We start from the raw sequence: 27,560 nt of genomic DNA, 5'->3' as shown, positions 1-27,560 counted from the left end.
ACCCATAGACAAAGCATAACTGAGAAGCAGAATCGGAACGAGGAGATAAAAGGGAAGCTTTAGCATGTGTAGTAGCTTTGTGTTGGATCTGTTTTCTCTATTCCCTCCACAAATCTTTGTTTTTACCTCTCCACGAATTGGCAACTAACAGAATGTAAAAAAAGATTTTCACAATGTTGTTTGGTACACCAGATGGCAGCATTCACCATAAATCGAACAGAAAAATGTTTACCATGTTTCAGTTTTTCTTTCTCCTCATTTTGCGCAACTGGGATTCCATTCTCAATTTTAAATATTAAATAATATCCTCTGCAGCAATATTATACTTTCAAAATCTTGATGCTGGAAAAATCTAAACATTGATGATTCTACTTGCAGTACAACATTTACATAATGCTCACTTTAAGAAAAGCCAGTTGGTGATCTCTTCACAGTAGTTCATATCAGGTACAATAATGTATCAGCACAGTCAAAGATGTTACTTCAGAAAGGTGCCCTCAATATATAAGGTTACTTTTCAACATTTTAAACTCTGCTGCAATTTTCAAACCTCTCCACCCTCCATCCCCGACTCCCAGCACTATTGAAGGGAACGGGACTCTATCCTAAGTGATACTTGAACTAGCTGCAAGTGTGCAAAATACACTGGTACTGTTCTTTTGATTTTTATAAGCAGAAAGTGTACAAAATATGCTAGAATAAAGCCTCTTTCATGCAGCTTGAAAGATTCTACTTCAGATCAATTAAAGAATTAGAATAATTAGAAAGGCTTTCAAAAGTAGTATTTTGGTTATCTTTCGTTTTTATCTGAATCCATCATATGCTTCCTGTTTACCTTTGATGCATTAACTCCCGCTTTGCAGCATACTTATGTTATTCATAGTCATTATGCCAATGACTATAGTCATAGATTGAAGGATTAGCTGGTGAACGTTATCCCAGACCTGCAGCTAGCCACTGCATTGAGAAATACAATGTATTGCTGCCGGGGTTACAATTTCTATCAAAAAATTAGAAGTTTTTCATTTGTCATGGTTTGTAAATTGCTTGATGGAAACACACCCATTTTCTTTTTTTGTATGTTCAATATAGATTTACGAATGCATCATCTTAGTAAACCCTTGTCTTCAGCTGAAATGAGTACAGTAGTTCTGGAACTGAACAGCTAGGGAATGGTTGAATTGGAATAGTATTGAATTTCAAAGCAAAAATGTCAATGAAATGTCAAGTGAACAAAATGAATTAGGTTTACAGCAGGTGGAAGCTGTTTAATCATTTGATGGGGGCATTTTTTAAGTATACCAACATAGTTATAAAAAGTAATCTCTGCTTGATTATTATCATACTTATCAATTCACTGCCGTCTGCTGTGAGTCAGAAAACATCTCAAAAGTAAAGTATAAAGATTGCTATTTTGGTTTAAAACTGTTTGATATAATATGTGTTTGAAGACAGTTATTTTTGAATTTATTTTGAAAATAGTCATCGAGTTGTCGAGCACAAAAGCCAACCCTTCGGCCCACCACATCCAGCACTAATTGGACATCTGTAACTGGCTCCTGATCCTTCCACGTCTCACCTATTTAAGTGCCTGCTGAACATCTGTTAAACATTGTGATGCTATCTGACTCCACTACTTTCTCTGGCAGTGAGTTCAAGCTATCAACTCTATGTAACAAAAAAAACTTTTCCCCTATAATCCTATTGCAATGCAGCACATTTGGTCCCTTCAACCAAGTCATTTGAATGGGTGGTAGATAGTTTAAGCTCTGTCTCTGGTCCCTGTCCAGCAGATTTGTTGATGGTTGCCAGTGCAACAGTTACCCATTCATCCTGACCCTACGCATCTGCTATTTTCCCTCTATTCACACACAACACGTTAAATACCTGTGACATTCTCTAGCAAATTCGTCAAGTGTCATTTATCTTTGTTTGAATTGTGTGATGATTTTCTGTCTGTCCTGCTAATATCTTTGTAAACATTAATTCCAGCGTTTTCCCAATGAAAGATGTTGGGCTAACTTAGGCTCTTCCTTCTGTCTCCCTCCTTCCTCAAACCATTACATTTAGTTTTCTGATATACTCTCCAGAATCGTGGGATTTTGGTGGATTGCAACCAATCCATCGATTTCCTGTGCAGCAGTTTCCTTTAAGAGCCCAGGGGTGCAGGTCATCAAATTGGAGGGATTATTTGCGTTCAGTCCAATTCATTCGCCTCGTACTCTTTCTCCAATAATTGAGATTGTTTTTACTTCTTACTTCCCCATTGCACCTGAATTATCTATTACTCTTGTTTTTATTTCTACTGTTGTGAAAAATGAAACAAAATAACTATTTCCTATCTCTGCTACTATGTCTTATTCCATTTTTATTTTCCAGGTCTCATCCTCTTGGGGATCAACATATATTCTTTGCCAGTTTACTCTCACATTCTATGTTCTCGTCATCATTTCCTTTTAAAATGTTATCAATTTTGTGGCCTACGAATTATCTTAACAAAGTTGTATAGCTTTTATATCATACCACAGGGCTCAAAATTGACTGTTGCCCGGTTGCCAATGGCCACCAAAAGTCCCGCCGGGCAACTCTCTCACTCTCACTCTCACTCTCACTCTCACTCTCATCTCTCTCACTCTCTCTCTCTCTCTCACTCTCACTCTCACTCTCACTTGTCACTCTCCATCTCCGCCTGGGCCGCTGGGACTACGCTCTCTGGCCACTCCTCATCCGCCGGCACGGCCTTACACATGCGCACAACTACGGCAAGCACATCATCGACCGCCCTGCACATGCGCATTGCCACTGCAAGTGGTCGGCGCTGGGCACTTTCTCCCTCCCTTTGCATTGTGGGAGATCTGGCCACCGTTGCTGTCTGGTCGCCGTGACCGCTGAAACCCAAAGCAGAATCACTCCCTGGAGCTGGAGTAACTCCCTGGAGTAACTCTTGCTTCTTGGTTTCCTGGTCTTCCAAAAATATTCCAAATGGAATTTAAACTAGAGGGACCACCACCAAACTCCAAACTCTGAACAATAACAGCCTATTGCACTTTCTGTTTATTTATTGTGTATATATATGGTCTATTAAGGAAATAGCCCCAGAAATAGTGGATGCATTAGTGATAATTTTTCAAAGCTCCTTAGATTCTGGAGTAGTTCCTGAGGATTGGAGGGTAGCTAATGTAACCCCACTTTTTAAAAAGGGAGGGAGAGAGAAAACAGGGAATTACAGACCAGTTAGTCTAAAATCGGTAGTGGGAAAACTGCTAGAGTCATTTATTAAAGATGGGATAGCAGCACATTTGGAAAGTGGTGAAATCATTGGACAAAGTCAGCATGGATTTATGAAAGGTAAATCATGTCTGACGAATTTTATAGAATTTTTCGAGGAAGTAACTAGTAGAGTGGATAAGGGAGAACGAGTGGATGTGTTATATCTGGACTTTCAGAAGGCTTTCGACAAGGTCCCACATAAGAGATTAGTATACAAACTTAAAGCACATGGTATTGGGGGTTCAGTATTGATGTGGATAGCGAACTGGCTGGCAAACAGGAAGCAAAGAGTAGGAGGAAACGGGTCCTTTTCAGAATGGCGGGCAGTGACTAGTGGGGCACCGAAAGGCTCAGTGCTGGGACCCCAGCTATTTACAATATATATTAATGATTTGGACGAGGGAATTGAATGCAACATCTCCAAGTTTGCGGATGACACGAAGCTGGGGGGCAGTGTTAGCTGTGAGGAGGATGCTAGGAGGCTGCAAGGTGACTTGGATAGGTTGGGTGAGTGGGCAAATGCATGGCAGATGCAGTATAATGTGGATAAATGTGAGGTTATCCACTTTGGTAGCCAAAAAAAGGAAAGTAGACTATTATCTAAATAGTGGCCGATTAGGAAAAGGGGAGATGCAACGAGACCTTGGTGTCATGGTACACCAAAGTAGAAAGTGAATCTCTGGAACTCTCTGTCACAGAAGGCAGTTGAGGCCAGTTCATTGGCTATATTTAAGAGGGAGTTAGATGTGGCCCTTGTGGCTAAAGGGATCAGGGGTTTGGAGAGAAGGCAGGTACAGGATACTGAGTTGGATGATCAGCCATTATCATATTGAATGGCGGTGCAAAGCTCGAAGGGCAGAATGGCCTACTCCTGCACCTGTTTTCTATGTTTCTATGCATATAGACCCACTGAACTTTTATCTCCTGTTCTGTATTATGTTTACATATTCTGTTAATATGTTAAAAAATGCCCGCGAGTAAAAAAAGGTTGCCATGGAAAAAATAGATACTTTTTTTACTCGTAGGTTTAGTCGTAGTAGGTCGGCATGTTAGTCATAGGTAATCGAGGGTAGTCGAAGGCAGTCATAATTGTCTTCATCATAGTCGAAGGGAGGTCGAAGGAGGTCGTCTTTTCTCTCCACTATTCGGTGTCCAATTTTCCCGAAATTAGTCGTAGCTAGTCGAAGCTGGTCTTCAACATGTCATTTTTTCAAACTCTTCTAAACTCGCCAATTAGGTCACCCAAGTAGGAAAGCCCCTTTAGTTTAATTTAAAGATACAACATGGAAACAGGCCCTTCGGCCCACCGAGTTCACGTTGACCACCGATCACCCGTACACTAGTCCCCACATATTTGCGACGTAAGTCAAGAGTGTTTTATTCCCTCACGTCCCAGTTGGAACATTGAAATCCTTACTTGCACAACAGAATATGTAAACATAGTACTCTGTAAACAATGTTATAAATGAGAAAACTAAACAGTGTATATTTATATATGAATATATAAGTATATATATATATGTGTGTGTGTGTGCGTGTTTGTATAACGTATAAACCCACACACACACAATTTTCCTCCTGGGATTAATAAAGTTCTATCGTATAGTATCGTGTGTAGGAAGGAACTGCAGATGCTGGTTTAAACTGAAGATAGACACAAAAAGCTGGAGTAACTCAACAGGTCAGACAGAATTTCTGAACGAAAGGAAAATATTACGGTTTGGGTTGGGGTTGAAAACATTTCTGCACTCCTTTGGAATGTGGAAGGAACCAAGAGCACCCGGAGAAAACCCATGCGATCAATGGGAAAAGGAGCAAACTCCATACAGACAGCACCCATATTCAGGATCAATTCCGGGTCTCTGGCACTTTAGGCAGCAACTTTATGGCCAATGTCTTGAACTGAATTAAAATGTACAATGCTGTAAAGGGGGACATAGCGTCACTTAAAGATTTAAGACTGAAAATGGATAATTTATTTTTAGTTACCAAAGTTATCAACGTATAATTTTTTGTGTGTTGGAAAACAAAATATAGTGGCACAGCTGGTAGACTTGCTGCCTCACACGCCAGAGATCCTGTCCTCGGGCACTGTCTGTGTTGAATTTGCACAATTTCCCTGCAAGCGTGTGGATTTCCTCCTACATCCCAAAGACGTATTGGCTTTGTAGGTTAACTTGTCTCTGTAAAATTGCCCCTAATGTGTAGGGAGTGGGTGTGGAGAGTGGGATAACAGAACTTGTGTGAATGGGTGATAGACAAAAAAGCTGGAGAAAATCAGCGGGTGAGGCAGCGTCTGTGGAGCAAAGGAATAGACGACGTTTCGGGTCGAGACCATTCTTCAGATTGATGTCGGGGGGGGGGGGGGGGGGCGGCGGGATGAAAACGAAAGAAAGAGGCGGAGACAGTAGGCTGTGGGAGAGCTGGGAATGGGAGGGGAAGGTAGGGAGAAAGCAAGGACTACCTGAAATTAGAGAAGCCAATGTTTATACCGCTGGGGTGTAAACTACCTAAGCGAAATATGAGGTGCTGTTCCTCCAATTTGCGGTGGGCCTCACTCTGGCCATGGAGGAGTCCCAGGACAGAAGGATCGGATTCAGAATGGGAGGGGGAGTTGAAGTGCTGAGTCACCGGGAGATCAGGTTGGTTATTGCGAACTGAGTGGAAGTGTTGTGCAAAGCGATCGCCAAGGCTGCGCTTGGTCTCACCGAGGTAGCGCATACGCTGAATAATCCAACCACATTTTTGTTTGGAAGCGAAAAGAAATAATAGAAATTGCATTCAGTGCAATGTGTAAAAAGAGTTGATATTGTATTAAATATACTTATACATGTCATTGTGGTATATATCATGTCTTGATTTGTGAATATGTTTAGTTTGTGACATTATTTGAAGTAGAAATAATATGTGAATGCTTCATTGAGCATAATTCTGATTGGTAACTACGCACTTCGTCTAAGCACATTATCGCAAGCGTCATGCAAGCCATCTTAAATGACCACCTCAACTGTCATTTGGCAACCTAAAAAGCTGCCTAGGTTGCACGGCTGGCATCAGAGAAAAAAAAAAGTGAGAGCCCTGTATCATCGTTAATTTCTGGTCTTATTTCTTTAATAAATATCAGGGTGGTGTTGGAAATAGACTGATATTGTCTCTGATTTTTGCCTTTTGCATTGTGAAGAAGACGAAGTACATAATTTGTGTGAATGAAGTGTGTTCTCATGCACGGGAACTGCTTGACCTAAAATAGCAAGATCGGTGAGCCAAAGATTGTTTTCAGTCATACCTTTCCTGTGGTCTAGTTTCTCCTTGTTACATTGTGAGTGCACTTAAATTTAAAAAAAGTCTCGTATAAAAGGTGCACTTGAAGGTGTTATATTTTCTATGGCACTTCTGCATTACTGCCATATTTTAACAATGTGATAAAATAGTTTGTCCATTGAAATGAAATTTGCTATCTCATTTTGTGTTTTGGAATGTTTATCATTGTTTGATCATTTCTTAGAACATATAGAGTTAAATAATAATGCATAGCAAATAGACAAAAATGGGTTGCTCAGTAATCGGAAACGGAGTATTTATTGTTTCAATGTGTTGCGGTTCTGCTCTGTAATTCGATCTGATATATAACTGATGAAGATGATGCCCTTTGAGTCTCCACTAAATCCGGGGCATAAAATGGTTACTTGAAAGAAGGAGCAATATTTTTGTTTCAGGATTTTGGACATGAAATATTGGACTGCATTGTGCTTGCATGTGGCCAGTGGTTTCAGCATCAGTTAACCCTGTCTTGCTGGTCAGCACATGTTTAACTTCTGTGCTAAAATGCTGAAAAGCAGAAGTCAAAGATGTAGAGGAGATCAAATCCAGGCAATGCACTAATATGCTGAGCTAAAGGACCAGACGCAGTTGGCATTCAATTTGTAATTTGGCCCTAGTTATTGTGGAAATAAGCGAACGACTCTTTCATTTGATCCCTTATTTTAAAAGTGTTTTATTGTTTTTTCTTGTTTTACTTTATCTTTATGTTTTCAGTTAAAATTTTAATATAATTAAGGTAAATGTGTTTTCAATATTTTAATATATAATAAATGTGTCTGGCATTAAAACAGCTGCAAATTATTAAAGGCCACAAAGTCCTTCAAGGAACTAAGCCCCAGGGTCTGCCACCTGAAGCCTAGTAGCCACTTCCCACCCAATTCTAGTAGCCATTTCCAACCCAATCCATAGCGGACTCTTGGACACGAGAGGTCAGCCCTCGATTTCTGGGTCAAATTAGTGCACATGGCAGTATAGTCAGTGAGCTGGGTCCATTAGGATTTGGCTCAACATGTTGGGCAGTTGTATGCAGATGCAGAATATAGAACAGTACAGCACAACAATGTCTGTGCCAAACATGATGCCATGACCATGTCATATCTACCTGCGCATAATCTATATCCTCCATTCCCAGCCTATCCAGGTGGCGACACAAAAAACCTTTATAATGGATCTGCCTCAATCTCCAATCCTGGCAGAGCTTTACAGGCACTCACCACAACTATGTAAAAAATAAGTTGCCCTACACGTGAATATGCATGATATAATTGAGTAATCATATATATTTGTGAAATATTCTCATGCTGAAAATGTAAAATAGAGGATGACGATATTTAAAGCTTAACAATCTGATCTCATCATTTTGTTTCAATTTAGCATGTAATAACTTAGTGATATTTCACAGACACAAAATGCTGGAGTAACTCAGCAGGAAAAGGCAGCATCTCTGGAGAGAAGGAATGGGGAACGTTTCGGGTCGAGATCTTTCTTCAGACTGATCTTTATAATAGTAATATTTCATCTTTGTTTGAAGTCATTTTTTATTGATTGTGGTTGAGGTTTCATTCCAGTAACAAAATGTATTGAGCAGATAATTTCCAACAATAGTCCTCTGGAATCTGGAAATTTCTGGATTTGTTCCAATTATGGGTCATTGACTTGGAAATATAACTTTTTATTATCACAATGGTGCCTTAGCTTGTTGAGTAAGATGGTATTTTCTGTATTTTGCACTTTTATCACCATCCTTTGCCAGATTCCCATGTATTATTTGTTGACTATTTTAGCAACTGTCTCTAAATTTCTGTTCCTCCAATCTGAACATTAAAAAACATGCACGGTACCAATTAGATACAAATATTTGAGGAACATAATGATATGATCTAACATTTAGCCTAATCTCCTGGGTAATTGTATGGCTCTTTGTGATGTGTATCTGCAAACACCACTTGCAGACCACTCCCAAATGACTAACATTACAAAGCATGTTTTATTTAACATTTTTTTGCTGTTTTTAAAAAAAAAGATTAGTTATCAGTTAGTTGGAAATTAGATTTTCCGTGTTTGTGTCTGTGTTTAGAAACAATTTTACTTTTGTATCAATGCACACGTGTTCTGCCATAACTTTTCTGTGTCAGGAATGAAACAATGGCTGTTGCCACGTGTCCACCAATTTTCCAATTTGTTTCCATATCATAAACATAATTTTGTCAGTGAGTGATCCATGTGAGCGAATCGACATTTCCACAGATCCACCTAGCAGTAAAATAATCAAAACCTTTTCTATAAAAGAGAAGTGGAACCTGGAAAATGAGTTGTAAGGTAAGAATCCAGTCAAAGGGGTTCAACGGATGTTCAAAACTGTCAGAACTGTTTATGAATCTTATTTAAATTATGGATTTGGATCAGTGCCTTAAAATTACTTGGAGGAATCTTTGCTAGACAAAACAATAGACTGTTTATCATTAATATATTCCTTCCTTCAATGTTAACCACCTCCTTAGCAATGGTTTCATTCTTACATGTCCTAAAATAGCCCATTTCAATATTTTTTTTTCTTACTTTCTGACGATGTAACTTTAGTGGACAGCCTCCATGCCCATCTTTTGGTAGTTTCCTTTGTAGTAGTTATAATCATTGCATCCATCTTAGTACACGTGCCAATGACCCCCAAATGTACATTTGTCCTGGAGTCCTTGACTCAGCTGTTTCTTTGGTGTTGGATTGTATGTCAATTGTATAGTTGGGAATTAGCAAGGACTTTCTCTGGATCAATGCTGTTAACAAGAAAGGCATCAGGCAGTCTGAAGAAAGGTCCCGACCCAAAATGTCGCCAGTATATTCCTTTCACAAATGCTGCTTGACCTGCTCAGTTCCTCCAGCATTTTGTTTATTGCTCAAGATTCCGCAGATACAATTTCTGTGTCAGCATCCTACATATTTACAGCTCTAATTCAATTATTTTTGCTGTTATCCAACTAAATTCACTCCATTATCATAATCTATAAATGCTATACACAGTTATGTTAAGATTTATTATTAAGTCTTCCAATAGATTTTCCATCTCTCCAAATTTCATTCTCCCAGCTGGTAAAATTGTTTTTTGTGATATCTTAGCCCAGATTTTCTAACAATCAGCTCTGCAGAATCTTTGGAAACTCCAGTTCATCTTAGCAACATATTATTCCTGACCATGACCCACACACTTATTCCTTTTGTTTTGACATGTACTAACTTCACATAGTTTTATAGGAACTGAAGATGCTAGTTTACCAAAAACACGCAAAGTGCTGGAGTATTTCAGCAGGTCAGGCGGTATCTCTGCAGAACATGGAGATGTGGTGTCACCTATCTGCCTGTGCATGATCAAATTCTGTGCATACCCATGTACCTATAAAAGCCTCTAAAATGCCACTTTAGTAGCTACTTCCACCACACCCCCAGGCAGCATTTTCCAGGGACTCACCACTCTGGAAAAATAAAACTTGTCTCGCACATCTCCTTTAAACTTTGCCTCTTTCAACTTAAAACTATGTCTTCTAGTCTTTGAAATTTCCACCATGGGGTGGGGGGTAAAAGGTTCTGACTATCTATCTATATCTATCTATATAATATTAAAACTCTGGCTGCTGGCTGGCTGTGTTTCTGCCTGACTTGTGGTTGCCAGCCTGTGGATGCCAGCCTTTGATTCGTTGCTACGCCAACACCAGACCCACAAACGCCCAGAATCTTTCCATTTCGGTAGAGATTTCACTTTTCATTCCAAGTATCCACTCCTGATTAAATTTTGTCATGTTTATGTACACAATTTTAATAAAATCCTTCTTCCCCCCCCACTCACTCATTTTGTCGCCTCCTGCTGGCCAGTGACCATAACGGCTGCTGGCGCCCGCATCTCGCCTCACAGACGCCATTTAAAAACAGCCGCACTACTGAGTGCTCGAATCTTCAGTTGGAGGACCACGTCTCCCGTGGGGGCTATGGGTAGGGAACGGCTGCTTTGGGGGAGCAGACCCAACGGGTCTGCACTTGGTCTAGTACTATTTATGACTGTCATAACTTGATATACATCTATCAGGTCTTTTCTCAACCTCTGGCACTCCAAAGAAAACAAACCAAGTCCCTCCAAAAAAGGACACAAAGCAGCATCTCTGGAGAACATGGAAGTTTGTCCAACCCCTCCTTGTAGCTAATCCCCAGCTATTCCAGACAACATTTTGGTAAATCCTTTCCATGTCCCTCCACAGATACTGCCTGACCCACTGAGTCCTTCCTGCAATTTGTTTTCTATCTTTTGCAATCTCCTACCAATCAGATAACATACAATGTCCCCTGAGGCACGGTCTTCTGCAAGCTTGGATACACAATAACCTATTCATTCATTGAGTTCATGGTTATGTACGGAAAGAAAGTTAATGTCTTAGTATGCGTTCCTGCAAAGCATCACATGCCGCATCCCATCAATCAAAGGTTAACCTTGATGAACCTTTCTTATCTACTTTCCATTGAATTACTGATCCATGCCAAGAGGGTTCTGTGTAACCCCATGCCCTCTCAGATTGTTTTCTGTTCAATCTCACCAAATATCTTCTGGGAATCTAGACAGAGACAATCCATTGACATTCTTATCAGTGGCCTTCTCTGAGCTCAATTAAATATAAAGATTGTGTTGACAGCAGTTTCCACAACAATTCTATTCTAGTTATTAATTTTTCCAGGTTTACGGCATCACTTGTAAGGTCAGCAATTGTTTTCGTCCCTAATTGCTCTCGCCAGAGCGGTAGTGAGTCACCACCTTTACCACTGGCAGCACAGTGGTGCAGCAGTAAAGTTGCTGCCTTGTCGCCAGAGTCACAGGTTTGATCCTGACTGTGTGCTGTCTGTACTGAGTTAGTATGCTCTCTTTGTGATGCCGTGAGTTTTCTCCAGGTGCTCCGGTTTCCTCCTGCACTTCAAAGACGTGCAGGTTTGTAGGTTAATTGGCTTCAGTAAAATTGTAAACTGTCCCAAGTATGTTGGATAGTGCTGATGTGCGTGATGATCGCTGGTTCGTGTGGACTTGGTGAGCCGAAGGGCCTGTTGTGGCGCTGTACCTCTAGAGTCTAAACTTCCGGAGTCCTTCTCATGAAATTACTCCTAGGTTGGGAGTTTCAGTGACCATTAAGGACTAGTAATATTTTTTTTTCCAAATCAGTCTAGTGTGCAGATCTGAGGGGGAGCTGGAGGCTGTTGTGTTCCCTTGTGTTTGGCACCCTAACTCTCCTCTGTGGGGTTTGGAAGATTCTGTCGGATTAGTCTGGGGGAAAACAGCAACAGACGATAACTAAAAAGGCAATACAGGGGTGAAAGGATGAGTTACAAAGGTAAGCTAACCAATAATATAAAGGAGGTTAGTAAAAGCTTCTTTATGTATGTTAAGAGGAAAAAATTAGTTAAGAACAAAGTTGGACCATTGAAGACTGGAAAAAGGTGAATTTATTATGGGCAACAAGGAAATGGCAGATGAGTTGAACAGGTACTTTGGATCCGTCTTCACAAAGGAGGACACAACCAATCTCCCTGATGTCCTAGTGGCCAGAGGATCTAGGGCGATGGGGGAACTGAAGGAAATGCTCATTAGGCAGGAAATGGTGTTGGGTAGACTGATGGGACTGAAGACTGATAAATCCCCAGGACCTGATGGTCTGCATCCCTGGGTACTTAAGGAGGAGGTTCTGGAAATCGTGGATGCATTGGTGATCATTTTCCAATGTTCTATGGATTCAGGATCAGTTCCTGTGGATTGGAGGGTAGCTATGTTATCCCACTTTTTAAGAAAGGCGGAAGAGAGAAAACAGGGAATTATAGACCAGTTAGCCTGACATCGGTGGTGGGGAAGATGCTGGAGTCAATTATAAAAGATGAAATAGCAGCACATTTGGATAGCAGTAGCAGGATCGGTCCGAGTCACCATGGATTTACGAAGGGGAAATCATGCTTGACTAATCTTCTGGAATTTGTTGAGGACGTAACAAGTAAAGGACAAGGGAGAGCCAGTGGATGTAGTGTACCTGGACTTTCAGAAAGCAGTTGATAAGGTCCCACATAGGAGATTAGTGGACAAAATTAGAACTCGTGGTATTGCGGGTAGAGTGCTGACATGGATAGAAAATTGGTTGGCGGATAGGAAACAAAGAGAAAGGATTAATGGATCCCTTTCAGAATGGCAGACAGTGACTAGTGGGGTACCGCAAGGCTTGGTGCTGGGACCGCAGTTATTTACAATATGCATTAATGATCTAGATGAAGGGATTAAAAGTAACATTAGCAATTTTGCAGGTGACACAAAGCTGGGTGGCAGTGTGAACTGTGAAGAGGATGCTATGAGGATGCAGGGTGACTTGGACAGGTTGGGTGAGTGGGCAGATGCAGTTTAATGTGGATAAATGTGAGGTTATCCACTTTGGTGGCAAAAACAGGAAGGCAGATTATTATCTAAATGGTGTCAAGTTGGGAAAAGGGGAAGTACAACGGGATCTGGGGGTTCTTGTTCATCAGTCACTGAAAGTAAGCTTTCAGGTACAACAGGCAGTGAAGAAACCGAATGGCATGTTGGCCATCATAACAAGAGGAGTTGAGTATAGGAGAAAAGAGACCCTTCTACAGTTGTACAAGGCCCGAGTGAGACCTTACCTTAAGTATTGTGTGCAGTTTTGGTCTCCAAATTTGAGGAAGGGCATTCTTGCTATTGAGGGAGTGCAGCGTAGGTTCACCAAGTTAATTCTCGGGATGGCGGGATTGTCATATGTTTATAGAATGGAGCCGCTGGGCTTGTATACTCTGGAATTTAGAATGATGAGAGAGGATCTTATTGAAACATATAAGATTATTAAGGGTTTGGACACGATAGGGGCAGAAAACATGTTCCCGATGTTGGGGGAGTCCAGAACCAGGGGCCACAGTTTAAAAATAAGGGGTAAGCCATTTAGAACGGAGTTGAGGAAAAAAAATTCACAGAGTTGTGAGTCTCTGGAATTCTCTGCCGCAGATGGTGGTGGAGGCTGGTCCTCTGGATGCTTTCAAGAGAGAGTTAGATAGAGCTCTTAAAGATAGCGGAGTCAGGGGAAATGGGGAGAAGTCAGGAACAGGGTACTGATTGTGGATGATCAGCCATGATCGTATTGGATGACGGGGATGGCTCGAAGGGCCGAATGGCCTACTTCTGCACCTATTGTCTATTGAAAATAACTGCAGAACCTTTTATAGATGGTACATGCTGCAATTAGTGTTAGCAAGAATACATTTGTACATTGGTTGATGGGGTGTTAGCTAAGCAGGGCACTCTGTCTTAGATAGTTGCAATGTGCTGGAGTAGTTCAGCGGGTCAGGCAGCATCTCTGGATAAAATGGATGGGTGCCATTTCGGGTCGGGATCCTGAAAGTAGGGGATGGGGGAGACGGGGTAGGTGAAGAGCTGGAAGCGAGAAAAGACCAGGACCACTCACGGACAGCCACAAATGACCTCGGGGCCCATTGTTGGCTCGGGAAGGTGTGATCCCTTTCACAGCGAAGCAGACAAAATGTAGAAATAAAAAAAATGCATCTACAGTTCTTTGTTTCTATCTACTGTATTGGATGGTGTTATGTTTCCCAGGATTTAGTCCAAGTGACTTTCTGGTATCCTCCCCCAGCAAGGTATGAATGAAGGGGGAATAGGTGATGGTGGTGCGGTTGAATATCAAGGATAGTTTCTCTCTTGGTTTTGATGGTCATTGCTTGGTATAATTGTTACCTGCCACTTATTAGCTATTTAATAAATGTCAGGTAGCATTAGTCATATCTGACTTGCTGCTTGCAGGTGTGGACTTTTTCTTTTCGGAACTGCTATTAATGGAATTAAATATTGCACAAACATCAACAAATGTCTGCATATCCCTTAGCCGAATAATTCTGTGCCTATGACCTAGCAAAAGGTAAAGAATAGGAATTTTGTGAAGCAACTTGAGGGACTGTTTTTCATTTAATAGAAAACACAGGATTAAATTACGATGTAATTAAATTTTAATCAATTTAACCAATAAAACTGCCTGCTAAGGGTTGATTTGGAATAATAGTTGGATTAACCTTCAATTAAGAGGTTTGCAGGACCTATAGAAAGCACATCCTGTGCTCTGTGGGAATTCATGATGTTGGATCACTATTTAGGGGCGGCACATTAACGCAGCTGGTTGAGCTGCTGCTTCACAGCACCTGATACCCTGGTTCGATCTGAGGTTGGGTGATGTCTGTGTGGAGTTTGCATGTTCTCCCTGTGACTGCGGGGGTTTCCTCTGGGTGTTCCAGTTTCCTCCCACATCCCATAGACATGCAGGTTTACAGGTTAATTGGCTGCTGTAAATTGCCCCTAGTGTGCAGAAAGTGGTTGCAAAAGTGCGAATGGGGAATTGAAGGTTAGTGTGGACTTGGTGGGCTGAAGGGCTTGTCCATGCTGTATCTGTCATTCAATCAATCAAACTGTTATCAACTACAAGAACTCAAGATTTGTATTTCAGATCTTGAGCAATTACTGGCAGTGCTAGATAATCATGAGGCTGAATATTACATCGATATTATAATTCAGGAAGTGGTCAGCCAGCAGACTGAGACAATGGGTGATCATTAAACAAACCAGGATATCAGGAGAGGAGTGCCAGTAGTACTAAAGGGCCTGTCCCACGAGCATGCGACTGCATGCGGCAAGCGCGACCAAACTTGAAGCGGTGGCCGTGCGGAGGTCTAGTGATCCCCATAAAGGGCCTGTCCCACCAGCATGCGACTGCATGCAACGAGCGTGACCAAACCGGAAGTGGGGGCCGCGCGGAGGTCGAATGATCCCATACGAGTTGACATGAAGTTCGATGCGAAGTCCGCCGGAAGATCCGCGGAAACTGTCGTGATGCTGCGTACAGCGTCGAGACACACCGCACGCCAGTCGAGGCGGTGCGTACGGCCTCAATGTGGCTGCGGGCCGGTAGGCCGTTGCCGCGCAGAATTTTTGGACAGTGTCAGTTTTTCGGAGCCCCGCGCGATGTCGGGACCAGCTCCGCGCAACTCCATACGGCTCCGGCGATCGAAGTGGGACCGGCCCCATGAGGCCGTACGGCTCAAGCGACCACGTTAGGTCGCATTTGCCGCATGCAGTCGCTTGCTCGTGGGACAGGCCCTTTACTGCTACCTCACCTGTATTCACCTTTGAATTCTGGAGAAGGCTGTGGTTCATTAAAGGAGACGAAGCAGTGTCAAGTCCAGGACACCATTGTTGACTAACTAGATGGATTGGGTATAGAATCTAAGATCTACAATGCACTTTTCTGACGACAAACTTTGCTTCCCAAGTGCTAGTGACAACAATGGCAGCGGAGTGGAGAAGGCCGATGACTAGCCTTGCAGAAGTCATAAATCTACCAAGAATGTTGATATACAAAATAAAATTTGCACTCGTGGAATTTATGTAAAGAAAGTAAATATACACTTTTATTCCAAGTCTTGTTTCTAAACACATGCGCAGATGGCGCATCTTGTATTACGGAAAATTGTGCCTCAGACCATTTTCTAGGAACGCAGGGGTTGCCAAATATGTGGTCATAGCTTAAAGATGTGTGGAGGTGGCTGCCGAACATTCCTGGTTGCAAGCCTTTCAGGTGAAATTGACAGGGATAAAATAGGAGGTGTAACAATATTGGTTAAAGAAGCACAAGGTAAATAAATGAAGCCATGTGTTTTGGATTGAGGAGCAATATAAAGGCTGTCACATAATGGATGGATACTAAAGGCCCCCTAACAATAAGAGAAGAGAAAATATGGAAGCAAGTTTTCTGCGAAATCGCAAGATATTGACAGTTTGTGATTTTCGATCACCCATTGTGTAACTGGGACATCATAAGAGAAAAGTACATAGATGTAGCAAATGTTTTCAAATTAATTTAAGATTTTTTTGAATTCTTCTCTGCAAATGAGTTCAATGTGAGAAAGGGCAGTACTGGAACTTTTGGGAAGTGATCTGAGACAAAGGGAAAAAGTTTGGCGGTGGGACAACATAGGGGGCAGTGATCATAATTCAGTTTGATTTAGCATAGGGACAAAAGGACAAAGATAAACTGTTTAAAAAAAAAAACACGTCTAGATTGTGGTGAGGCCAATTTTAATAGGCTGAAATGTAATCTGGCAAAAGGATAAGAAATAACTAATTGAAAGTAAATCTAGGCCCTCTTATAAATGTTGAGGAGCATGCAGTGTTGCAAGTAAAGGGCCTGTCCCACTATACGAGTTTACCCAAGGGCTCTCCCGGTTTAAAAAGTACGTAAAATGTACGTAACGGGTACATCGGAGCTTGGGATGTCTCTTCGCGGCTCGTAACGCTAACGGTAGGTACTCGTGAAACGCGGTAAGCTCGTGAAGTTGTTTCACCATGTTGAAAAATGTCCATGGGAGCTCCAAGTACCTACGAGCGGCTATTACCGTAATTCTCCAAATTCGAATCGGGGGAAACTCGAGAGAACTCTTGAATTACCTAGTACAGTGGGACACGCCCTTAAGTGAAGCTTAAGATACCAATAATTCAACAGCAGAAGGACTGGAAGAATATAAAAATTGCAATTTGAGATAAAATTTAGAAGGCTAACATGGTACTTTAAAAGATATTGGCAGATATCAAATAAAATCTTAAGATGTTTCATAAATATTTGAAGGGTCCGAGAATTGGAAATCCATGTATCTTTTAAAATGTCCTCCAACCTTGTCTGTTGCTTTGGTTGCTCTAGCTCTGGCCTCCTTTACATCAATGAGAGCAAATGCAAACTAGGTGACTGCTTCACTGAACACTTGTGGTCTGTCCACCAGGGCCAGTTGGAGCTGCCAGTTGCGAGCCATTTTAATTCTCCTTCCCATTCCCGTGCGGACCCATCTGTCCTCGGCCTCCTCCACTCCGAGAGTGAGGCCACACGTGAAAAGATAGTTTATTCCACCTTCCTTATCAGATTGCACCATTTTGTCTTTTCCACACACCTCCATCCATGATTACTATTTTCACCCTCTCTCCCCCACCTGATGCACCTGCCTATCAACCCTTTATTATTTGGATTTGCCTATCACTTGCCAACTCTTGCCCCGCCCCTCCTCCTCACTTCGTTCTACCAGCTCTCTCCAAGCCGAAATGTCGTCAATGCATTTACCTCCACAGATTCCTTCCACAGACTCGGAGTGAAAAGGAGTTCCGACCCAAAACATCCCCAAAACATTTTTCTAGAGATGCTGCCAGACCTTTTGAGTTACTCCAGCATTTTGTGTCTATTTGCAGAATATCTGTTTTGTCTGCAAGAATGACTCTGAGCTTCCAGAAGCCTGTCACATCAGTTTTCTGTCCCATCCTCCCTCTGAGCTCTCTGCACTTGCCTTTGTTGTTTCAACAGTTCCCAATGTAAACCCAAGGAACAACACCTCATCTTCTGAGTAGATAGGTCACGACACTTGGGACTTTACATTGAGGCTTCTATGGTTACGAATGACCTAACTTGTGAATATCTGACTTTACGTAATTTCTCCCACATATTAAAACATTCTTGTAAAGGAGTGGAGTCTGACACACTGTAACCTTTACTGAGTCTTTAATCAAGGCACATTTTTTTTTAAATTTCAAAATAGACTTTATTCAATTGATAAATATATACAATTCCTGAACCATTCAAACAAACAAAATTTCATCTGACATTTTCGGAGACTATACAAATATTTCCCAGTACAATTTTTTACATTTGTCAAATTTCACCAAACAGTCCCCCACCCGTGGCACTCTGTGGCCCCTGTCCAAGTAATAAATATATACAATGTTTACACAGTGCGAAAATTCCATCTGACATTTTCATTTCCACAAAAATGTCCCCCACCCGTGCCACTCATGTGGCCCCCTGGTGTGGGATACCTTCCCTTAATTTAATTTGAGGGGCATCTCCACCATACCGTGCTCCCTATGTCCAGCAGCGGAAGGACCCTAGACTGTGGCCCTCCCCCACCGGGCCTTGGCGTTGGCTGCACCAAGCTTCAGCGAGTCCCTTAGCACGTACTCCTGCAGTCTGCAGCGGGCCAGTCGGCAACATTCCCTGATGGACATCTCGCTCTGCTGGGTGGTGAGCAACGCTCGGGCAGACCAAAGAGCGTCTTTCACCGAGTTGATGACCCTCCAGCAGCACTCGATGTCAGTCTCTGTATGTGTCTCTGGGAACAGTCCGTAAATCACAGAGTCCTTTGTGACGGAGCTGTTCGGGATACATCGTTCCAGGGACCCTTGCATACCTCTCCAGACTCTTTTTGCAAACCCACACTCTGCAAAGAGGTGGGCCACCATCTCCTCTCCACCGCAACCGTCCCGGGGACAGTGTGCGCTGGTAGTGAGGTTCCGACGGTGCAGGAAGGATCTAACTGAGAGGGCTCCCCTCACCGCCAGCCAAGCCAGGTCTTGGTGCTTGTTGGTCAGTTCTGGTCTTGAAACGGCACCGCTGAGCAAGGTAGCGCAGGTCAGCGATAAAACATTCAACAGGTTCATCAGGCTGCTGTTTCCGTGTGAAAAATCTAACCCGCTCCAATATGCGGTTGGAGGGCAAGTCACAAATCTCCGCAAACTTGCGTAAGAGACATACCGGGTCATTTGCAGATTCCGCCGGCTCGATGACCTGGTCGTTGTCATCCAGGACCGCTGGATTGTAGTTGAAAGCCTGAGCTCGTTTCATAGCATCGGGACCGGCAAGGTTCAGCAGGAGCGAGGCTTTGACCGCATCAGGGTCATTTCGGTGCACCATGTTGATGAAGTGGTTGTAGTCCATCACGAAAATAGCCCAGCGTTCCACGATGTCAGCGTCAAAGACAAGGGGCGAGGGCTTTCGGCATGAGGATGCCATGATGAATAGGGAATTAAACACTAGTTGGGCTAGGGACAAATAAAACCCGATAAACAGGAGGCGCGCGTTTAACTTGCTGACACCATGTAAAGGAGTGGAGTCTGACACACTGTAACCTTTTCTGAGTCTTTAATCAAGGCGCATGTTACACACGTCCCAGTACTGACTGCATCTAGTCTACAGGCGTACTGGAACAAACAGGGAGGAACAAGGGGAGGATATCACAGTTATACTGATATGGCTGGGCGTGGTTAGTGGTAATGAGGTGGCTACATTATAGGTTGCATGCATAAACTATCTACAATTCTTGAAGCAAGTAATAACAATAACAGAAAGTGTTTCATGGTATTCATTAGTCTGTAAAGTATATCTTTAATTATTGATTGTGTTAGACTGATTTCTCAATGAAATGACAGTAGCATAGGCTGGTGACTCTTGCATGAGTGGTAGGGGAATTATTGAATGTGGCACTGTGACGCAGCAGTAGAGTTGCTGCTTTACAGTTCCAGAGACCCGGGTTTGATTCTGACTATGGGTGCTGTCTGTGGAGTTTGCACAATCTCCCTGTGACGGCATTGGTTTTCTCCGGGTGCTCTGGTTTCTTCCCACATTCCAAATATGTGCTGATGTTCTGCAGTGATCATTGTAGTTTGTGATATACGTAGATAACACAAAAATTGGTGGAGTTGCAGATAGTCAGTAAGCAGCATATAGATAAGTTGAAAAATTGAGCAGAGAAACAGCAATAGTAGTTTAATTGAGACCAATGCAAGGTGTTGCTGTTTGGGAAGTCAAATGTAAGAGGAAAGTACAGTAAATGGCGGCAACCTTATGAACATTGATGCATGGAGGGATCTTCGGTACAAGTTCATAGATCCATGAAAGTAGCAATACAAGTATTTAAGATGATTAAAAAATAGCATGCTTCCCTTTATCGTTCTAAGCAATGAGAATAAGAGTCAAGAAGTCATGTTGTAGCTGTTTGCTTTTTGTTGTATATGTTAAAGATCTCCACATGAACATAATTAACACCACAATTAAGAGGGTTTGTCAAAATTAGCAGTTTGTTTGTTGTTCTAGGCTTAAGAATGGTCTACTTTTGGGTGCACAAAAGTGACAAATGAAATGTATGTTGTAGACGTATGAGATAATATATTTGGGGAGATCAAACAAAGTAAGGGAATACACAATAAATAGTAGGACACTAACGTGTATAAAAGAACAGAAGGACTTTAGACTGCATTCCTAGGATGGCAGATAGATAGATTAAGTTGCAAAGTGGTGGAGGATATTATTGGCCTAGACGAGACTAGAAGAGCACTGGAGCATGGCAACTCTGCGTGCACTTCCCAAATAATAATCTACTACCATCTGATTTAATTGCTCCACTAAATCTCTTTTCTATCTGTAAGTATAGCACCATTTCTCAATGTTCACACTCTGCACCTTTGCCCTATGGTATATCTAATCTCATAGACAAGCTATAGAATCATACAGCGTGGAAACAGGTTCTTTGGCCCAACTTGCCCACGCCGCCCAACATACATATCTGCACTAGTCCCACCTGCTTGCCTTGCCCATATCCCTCTAACTATTCTATCCATGTACCTATCTCAATGTTTCTTAAATGTTGTTATAGTATCTGCCTCAATGACCTCCTCTGGCAGCTCATTCCATACTTATCACCCTTTGTGTAAAAAAAAAATGTTGCCCCTCAGGTTCCTATTAAATCTTTCTCCCCCCTCACTTTAAACCTATGTGCTCTGGTTCCTGATTTCCCGAGTCTGGGTAAAAGGCACTGCATTTAACCTATCTATTCCTCTCGTGATCTTCTCCACCTTTATAAGATCACCCCTCATTATCCTGTGCTCCAAGGTATTAAGGCAGCCTGCTCAACCTCTCTCTGTAGCTCAGGTCTTTGTGCCTTGGCAACATCCTCGTTAATATCTGCACCCTTTCTACCTTAACAACATCTTTCCTATAACTGGGTAACCAAAACCAAACACAATACTCTAAATGTGGTCCCACCAATGTCTTGAACAACTATAACACCCCCCCCCCCCCCCCCATCCCCCCCCCCATCTTATTTACTCAATACTCTGACTGATGAGGCTAATGAGCCGAAAATCTATTTGGTCAGCATGCAAAACAAATCTTTTCATTGTACGTTGGTACATGTGACAGTAATAAACCTAAAAATAAGAGCTGTCTAAAACAAAGAGAAAATCAGGTATACAGTTCTGATCAATGCACTGCAGGAAGGATGTGATCACACAAGGGAGCGGACAGAGAAAATGTGCAAGACCAGGGATGAATAATCATAGAGGCAAATCGTCCTCCTCGATCTGCGATGAAATTACAAGTAGACATGCCTTTAACTGGGAAATTCTACATGGAGGTAGTAACGCAGCCTTCTGCTCAACAAATCATCGTCATGACATTTCTGCACCATCTGGTTAGATCTGATGCAAATACAGCAGGTTCATTGCAACAGTGGCTGCTTCGAGGAAGATGTGTTTGGTTTATTTACTTTATTTAAACTAATATGTATATCTTTTACACGTCACCTGGGAATGGACCTCACGATTCGTCCATGGTTTCTGGTTGGTGAACAATCATGTTGTCATCTTAGGCTCGCATTCCTCTGCACACTTACTGATGAAGTCTGTGGCGGCAGTGGAGTACTCATTTAGGTTGGCTGCAGAGTCCTTGAACATGGACCAGATGTCAAAAACGTTCATAAAAGTTCAACATAAATGGCATATTTGTTAACGGTGATTTTGGAGAAAGTCTTCACAGTGTCAGTGCTGTTTGTCAACCTGTCACTTGCAGAGACCGAGATTCTATGTGGCTCTGGGTCTCACTAATGTGCTGTGAGTCCACTTCTTCATCGAAGACTTTGCCTGTTACCATGCTGAAAGAAACAACATCGAGCCAATGTGCAAACTACTGCTTATTTCAGGCAAGCAGAAAATGTGCCCCCCAGTTATGTGGGGAGATTGTGTAGGCAGAGTTCGTGAGGCGATGGAGAATTTAAATAAATGAAATAGAGAGGCCTAGATGGGATAAATATTTATCCTTTCTCTATTTCCGTATTGCAGAGAGTAGCCACATTTAAGGTGATTGGTAGATGGGTTAGAGGGAGAGATGATAACAAAAAATTGCTTGAAAAGATGTGATAGAAGATATTTTCACTACACTTAGCAAGTGCCTGGATGAGCAGCTGAAGAGCCACCATGAGACCATGATTCTTTTCTCATGCTCTTTATCTATATTTTTTTCAAAATGATGCAAAATTGTGGTGGAATGTACGCCAATAACAGCAACAAGGAAATGTCACTGAAACATTTTTTTTTGTTAATACCCATTTTAACATGGTGTATGACTAAGCACGAATAACTAATTAAATAGTTAAATTTAAGTTAATAAAACAGCAAAATATAAGTTACTGACAGCGTTCATCTCTTAACAAAGTGATTTTATCGAATTAGTTATTGCAATTAGAAGATGATTTAGCTCATTCCAAGCCTCTTCAACTAAAGAGATTATTTTAATAAAATTATATATATAAATATGCTCTTGAACAATAATTTTGATGTGCCATATATGCAAAAATTGATGAAGAAACTGAAGAAAATCTTGTTGTGAAAATGTGATTTGAATTGCATGTTTCAACAGCCTTGTGTTTCCTGTCTGTTTTCCCTCTTCAGTCTCCATAGCAAGACGTGTTCAGGATCCATTGGCTGAGTTGGTAAAAATCGAGCCAAAACACATAGGAGTTGGAATGTATCAGGTAGGGTAACCATGATTTATTTTGTGACGGTAATGTACTTCACCATCAAATGTAGATATAAATTAAACGCTGTTGAAACACTGCTTTGTAATTAAATATCTGCCAGTTTACAACTTTTTTTATAAGAATTGCACAGTCAACCGAATGGCCAATAAATGTTCCAAAGCTTTTTCTTCGTCCCCCTCAGAAGGTTTTACCATAAATGATCCAGACTCTCAGGAATAGCTGCAGCTAGATTTTACAGTCTGTTAAAAGCCATCAGATTGGACCTGTAACACAATATTCATAGCCTTTTCCTTTCTACATCATTAAGCGATATATTTCAGTGCTTTGTGTAAACTGGTACCGGATATTGATCCATGCATATTAAAAAAAAATCTAGGCTTGTATCATCTGCAGTATATTTACTTCTTTGTTTGTTATTTTGATGATTTTCCTTTGACATTTGCATTCAGTTCTGTCTTTTAATATTTTCACTGATATGGTTGATTTACCGCTGGTTTTGTAAAACTGTGATGTAATGCTGAAAAATATCAAAAGATTGTCATCACTTTCTTTTAAGAAAGAATACATTGATACAGTATTCTGAATACAGTATCATTGACTTAACACTCCTCTTGGACAAAGCAATATCATTGTAAATATTGTTTCAGGCTTACCTGAATAATACCAGTGACATTTCTCCATATAACTATGAAAAGATTTAGGACGTCTCTTCATGTTGGCACAAAACTAAAAGTTCCAAACTTCCTGAGAGGTTCTTATTGTTGCCAGTCCTTGTGCACCCTCACTTTGAACTCTGGGAAAACTGTCTGTTAAATTTCTACGTCTAAAAACTTAAGTAAGATAATGGAGGAAAAGGAAAAAGTGCTGGAAACACAGGGCAGATCAGACAGCATCTGTGGGAAGAGAAACAGAATTAACGTTTTGGATCGGAGACTGCTCAGCAGACCTTGTTCTTCGACCTGAAACAATAACTCTGTTTTCTTTCCACAGGTGATGCCTGACCTGCTGAGTGTTTCCAGCATTTTGTCTATGCCAGGTTCAACAACTGGTTTCATTTTGAGAAAGGGTAAGGTTAAAATAAATTTCATTTTAATTGAGCTAAATAAATGTAACTGTATTTAAGTGCTTTAAACTTTATTTTACTAAGTTTTAATCATTTGAATATTTTATAAACAATTCATTTTTAATGGTTTTTGAATGTTTTTCCATTTAAATGACTTCACAAACATACAAGCTGATTGGCAGCTGGTTTGCCTGGGGTTCAACCAGCTGTGAAAACATTTTTGTGGGCTGGATTTATTATTTAAAGGCACATTGCAGATTCTCTCTCATCAGATGGGGGGGGGGGCAATCTTGTGGATCACATTAGGTAAGGGAGTGGCAAGCACAGATGATTTGATGCACTCAAGATAATCTGGGCCAATTTTTAAGAATAGGTTATACTTTAGCTGGTTATTATAACTTGAATCCAATTCTTCAATTTGTATTTAAATCTGAATTGTTTATTCAGTCGTGAGAAAATAAGTTTAGATAATCAAATAAACCTAGAATTTAAAAATCTCTTTTAAGTAATGGGAATTATGAAGCAAGTGAATTATTGCTTTAAAATACATGTGATGCCCTGATAACGTTTAAGAAAGGATATGTATAATCCTTATCTGGTCAGGCCTAGAGTAATATGGTTGATGCTTAACTGTCCTCAGAACCTCTCTGGCAAGCCTCTCAGTTTCGAAGCAATTAAGGTAATTAAGTCGGTGGTAACGATACCCACAGGTCAGGATTGATGCACAATTACAACATGTGGTGCAAAGAGAAAAAGACAGTGGTGAATATAGTGTTACAGTATTATCGTGTTACAGGAAAAAACTACAAGTGCTGCAACGAGGTAGGTTGAGAGATCAGACTACATCTTTAGCTTATGCGAGTAGTTTAGTAGTCTGACGAAAACAGGGAAGAAGTTCTTAAATCTGGTAGTACATGCTTTTAAGCTTTTGTATCTTCTTCCTGATGGGTGAGAGGAGAAGAAGGAATGACCGAGGTGAAAAATATCCTTGATTATGTTTGCTGCTTTCCAAAGGCAACATGATGTATAGATGGGGGAATGGGTGGGAGAGGCTAGTTGTGTGATGTATGGGGCTACATCCACAACTATCTGCAATTTTTTGCATCTTGGGCAGATCTGTTGTCAATTAATGCCGCTGCAAGCAAGATTTTCATCGTATCTTTACGTCACAGTTCTTCTGTATATGACAATAAACTGGAATGACGACTTGAAAAGTAAAGACTGAATACCATCAGACTTCCGCTTTCCTCAGATTGTGTTTGCCATTGACTACTGGTGTGATGTACAATGGTGACATCTCACATATCTGGTTATAACTAATGGGCATTAGTGACCCAAAACCAGAGCAACTGACCAACGACTTGAAGAACTGAAGGTTAATTTTGTTCTTCTGCATAATCTGAAAACATGGGGAAAGATTTTTTTCTTAATCAATTTGGTTAAATTATTGATCTTTCCCCAATAGACAGCCACGAGTTTGGCCCCTATGATGCTATGGCAACCAAGTTTTTGTTTGACTGCAAACACTTAGGCTGGATTTTCCAACTGTTACAGGATGTAGGCTGTGTACATAAACCTATAATAAAAAATTCTTATACAAGCAAGAATTATTTCCAAATCTTATGATAAAATGTGAATTTACTAAGTAAGATATATAAGATGAAGGTACACAAAATTGCTGGAGAAACTCAGCGGGTGCAGCAGCATCTATGGAGCGAAGGAAATAGGCGACGTTTCGGGCTGAAACCCTTCTTCAGACTGATGGGGGGGTGGGGGGTAGAAGGAAGGAAAAAGAGAGGAGGAGGAGCCCGAGGGCGGGGGGGATGGGAGGAGACAGCTCGAGGGTTAAGAAAGGGGAGGAGACCGCAAGGGCTAGCAAAATTTGGAGAATTCAACGTTCATGCCATCAGGACGCAAGCTGCCCAGGTGCTATGAGGTGCTGTTCCTCCAATTTCCGGTGTTGCTCACTCTGGCAATGGAGGAGACCCAGGACAGAGAGGTCCGATTGAGAATGGGAGGGGGAGTTGAAGTGCTGAGCCACCGGGAGTTCAGGTAGGTTATTGCGGACTGAGCGGAGGTGTTCTGCGAAACGATTGCCCAACCTCCGCTTAGTCTCCCCGATGTAAATCAGCTGACATCTAGAGCAGCGGATGCAGTAGATGAGGTTGGAGGAGATACAGGTGAACCTTTGTCGCACCTGGAACGACTGCTTGGGACCTTGAATGGAATCGACGGGGGGAGGTGAAGGGACAGGTGTTGCATTTCTTGCGGTTGCAACGGAAAGTGCCCGGGGAGGGGGTGGTACGGGAGGGAAGGGAAGAATTGACAAGGGAGTTGCGGAGGGAGCGGTCTTTGCGGAAGGCAGACATAGGGGGAGATGGGAAGATGTGGCGAGTGGTGGGATCACGTTGGAGGTGGCGGAAATGGCGGAGGATTATGTGTTGTATTTGTCGGCTGGTGGGATGAAAGGTGAGGACCAGGGGGACTCTGCCCTTGTTGCGAGTGCGGGGATGGAGAGAGAGAGCTGTGTTGCGGGGTATGGATGAGACCCTGGTGCGAGCCTCATCTATGGTGGTGGAGGGGAATCCCCGTTCCCTGAAGAACGAAGACATTTCCGATGCCCTGGTATGGAATGTCTCATCCTGGGAACAGATGCGGTGTAGGCGGAGGAATTGGGAGTAGGGGATGGAGTCTTTACAGGGGGCAGGGTGGGAAGACGTGTAATCCAGATAGCCATGCGAGTCAGTTGGTTTGTAGTGTATGTCGGTCAGAAGTCTGTCCCCTGCGATGGCGATGGTGAGGTCAAGGAATGGTAGGGAAGTGTAGGAAATGGTCCAGGTGTATTGGAGTGCCGGATGGAAGTTAGTGGTGAAGTGGATTAAGTCAGTCAGTTGTGTGTAGGTGCAGGAGGTGGCCCCAAAGCAGTCGTCAAGGTAACGGAGGTAGAGGTCGGGGATGGGGCCCTGGTACGTATTGAACAAGGATTTTTCAACGTACCTGACATAGAGGCAGGCGTAGCTGGGGCCCATGCGTGTGCCCATAGCTTCGTCTTGTGTTTGGAGGAAATGGGAGGAGTCAATTGTAAAGTTGTTGAGGGTGAGGACCAACTCCGCTAGGCGGAGGAGAGTGTCAGTGGCTGGGTATAGGTTGCTCCTCTGGTCGAGGGAGAACCGGAGGGCTTTGAGGCCATCCTGGTGGGGGA

The 27,560-nt window shown here is 42.0% G+C and overlaps 1 protein-coding gene across 2 annotated transcripts in view; it reads left to right on the top strand.

Moving 5' to 3' along the window:
* The window catches only part of srbd1 (S1 RNA binding domain 1), a 217,844-nt gene that overhangs the window by 83,270 nt on the left and 107,014 nt on the right, over positions 1–27,560 (top strand). For both annotated transcript variants that reach the window (XM_055639640.1, XM_055639641.1), the window contains exon 17: positions 23,207–23,289. In XM_055639640.1, coding sequence (XP_055495615.1) covers positions 23,207–23,289 — 83 coding nt within the window. The remainder of the gene's footprint in view (positions 1–23,206; positions 23,290–27,560) is intronic.

The sequence above is a fragment of the Leucoraja erinacea genome, chromosome 8 (assembly GCF_028641065.1).
Source record: "Leucoraja erinacea ecotype New England chromosome 8, Leri_hhj_1, whole genome shotgun sequence".
NCBI lineage: Eukaryota > Metazoa > Chordata > Chondrichthyes > Rajiformes > Rajidae > Leucoraja > Leucoraja erinaceus.
The sequence above is the reverse complement of the archived record's forward strand: the minus strand, read 5'-3'. Positions and strand labels throughout refer to the sequence as shown.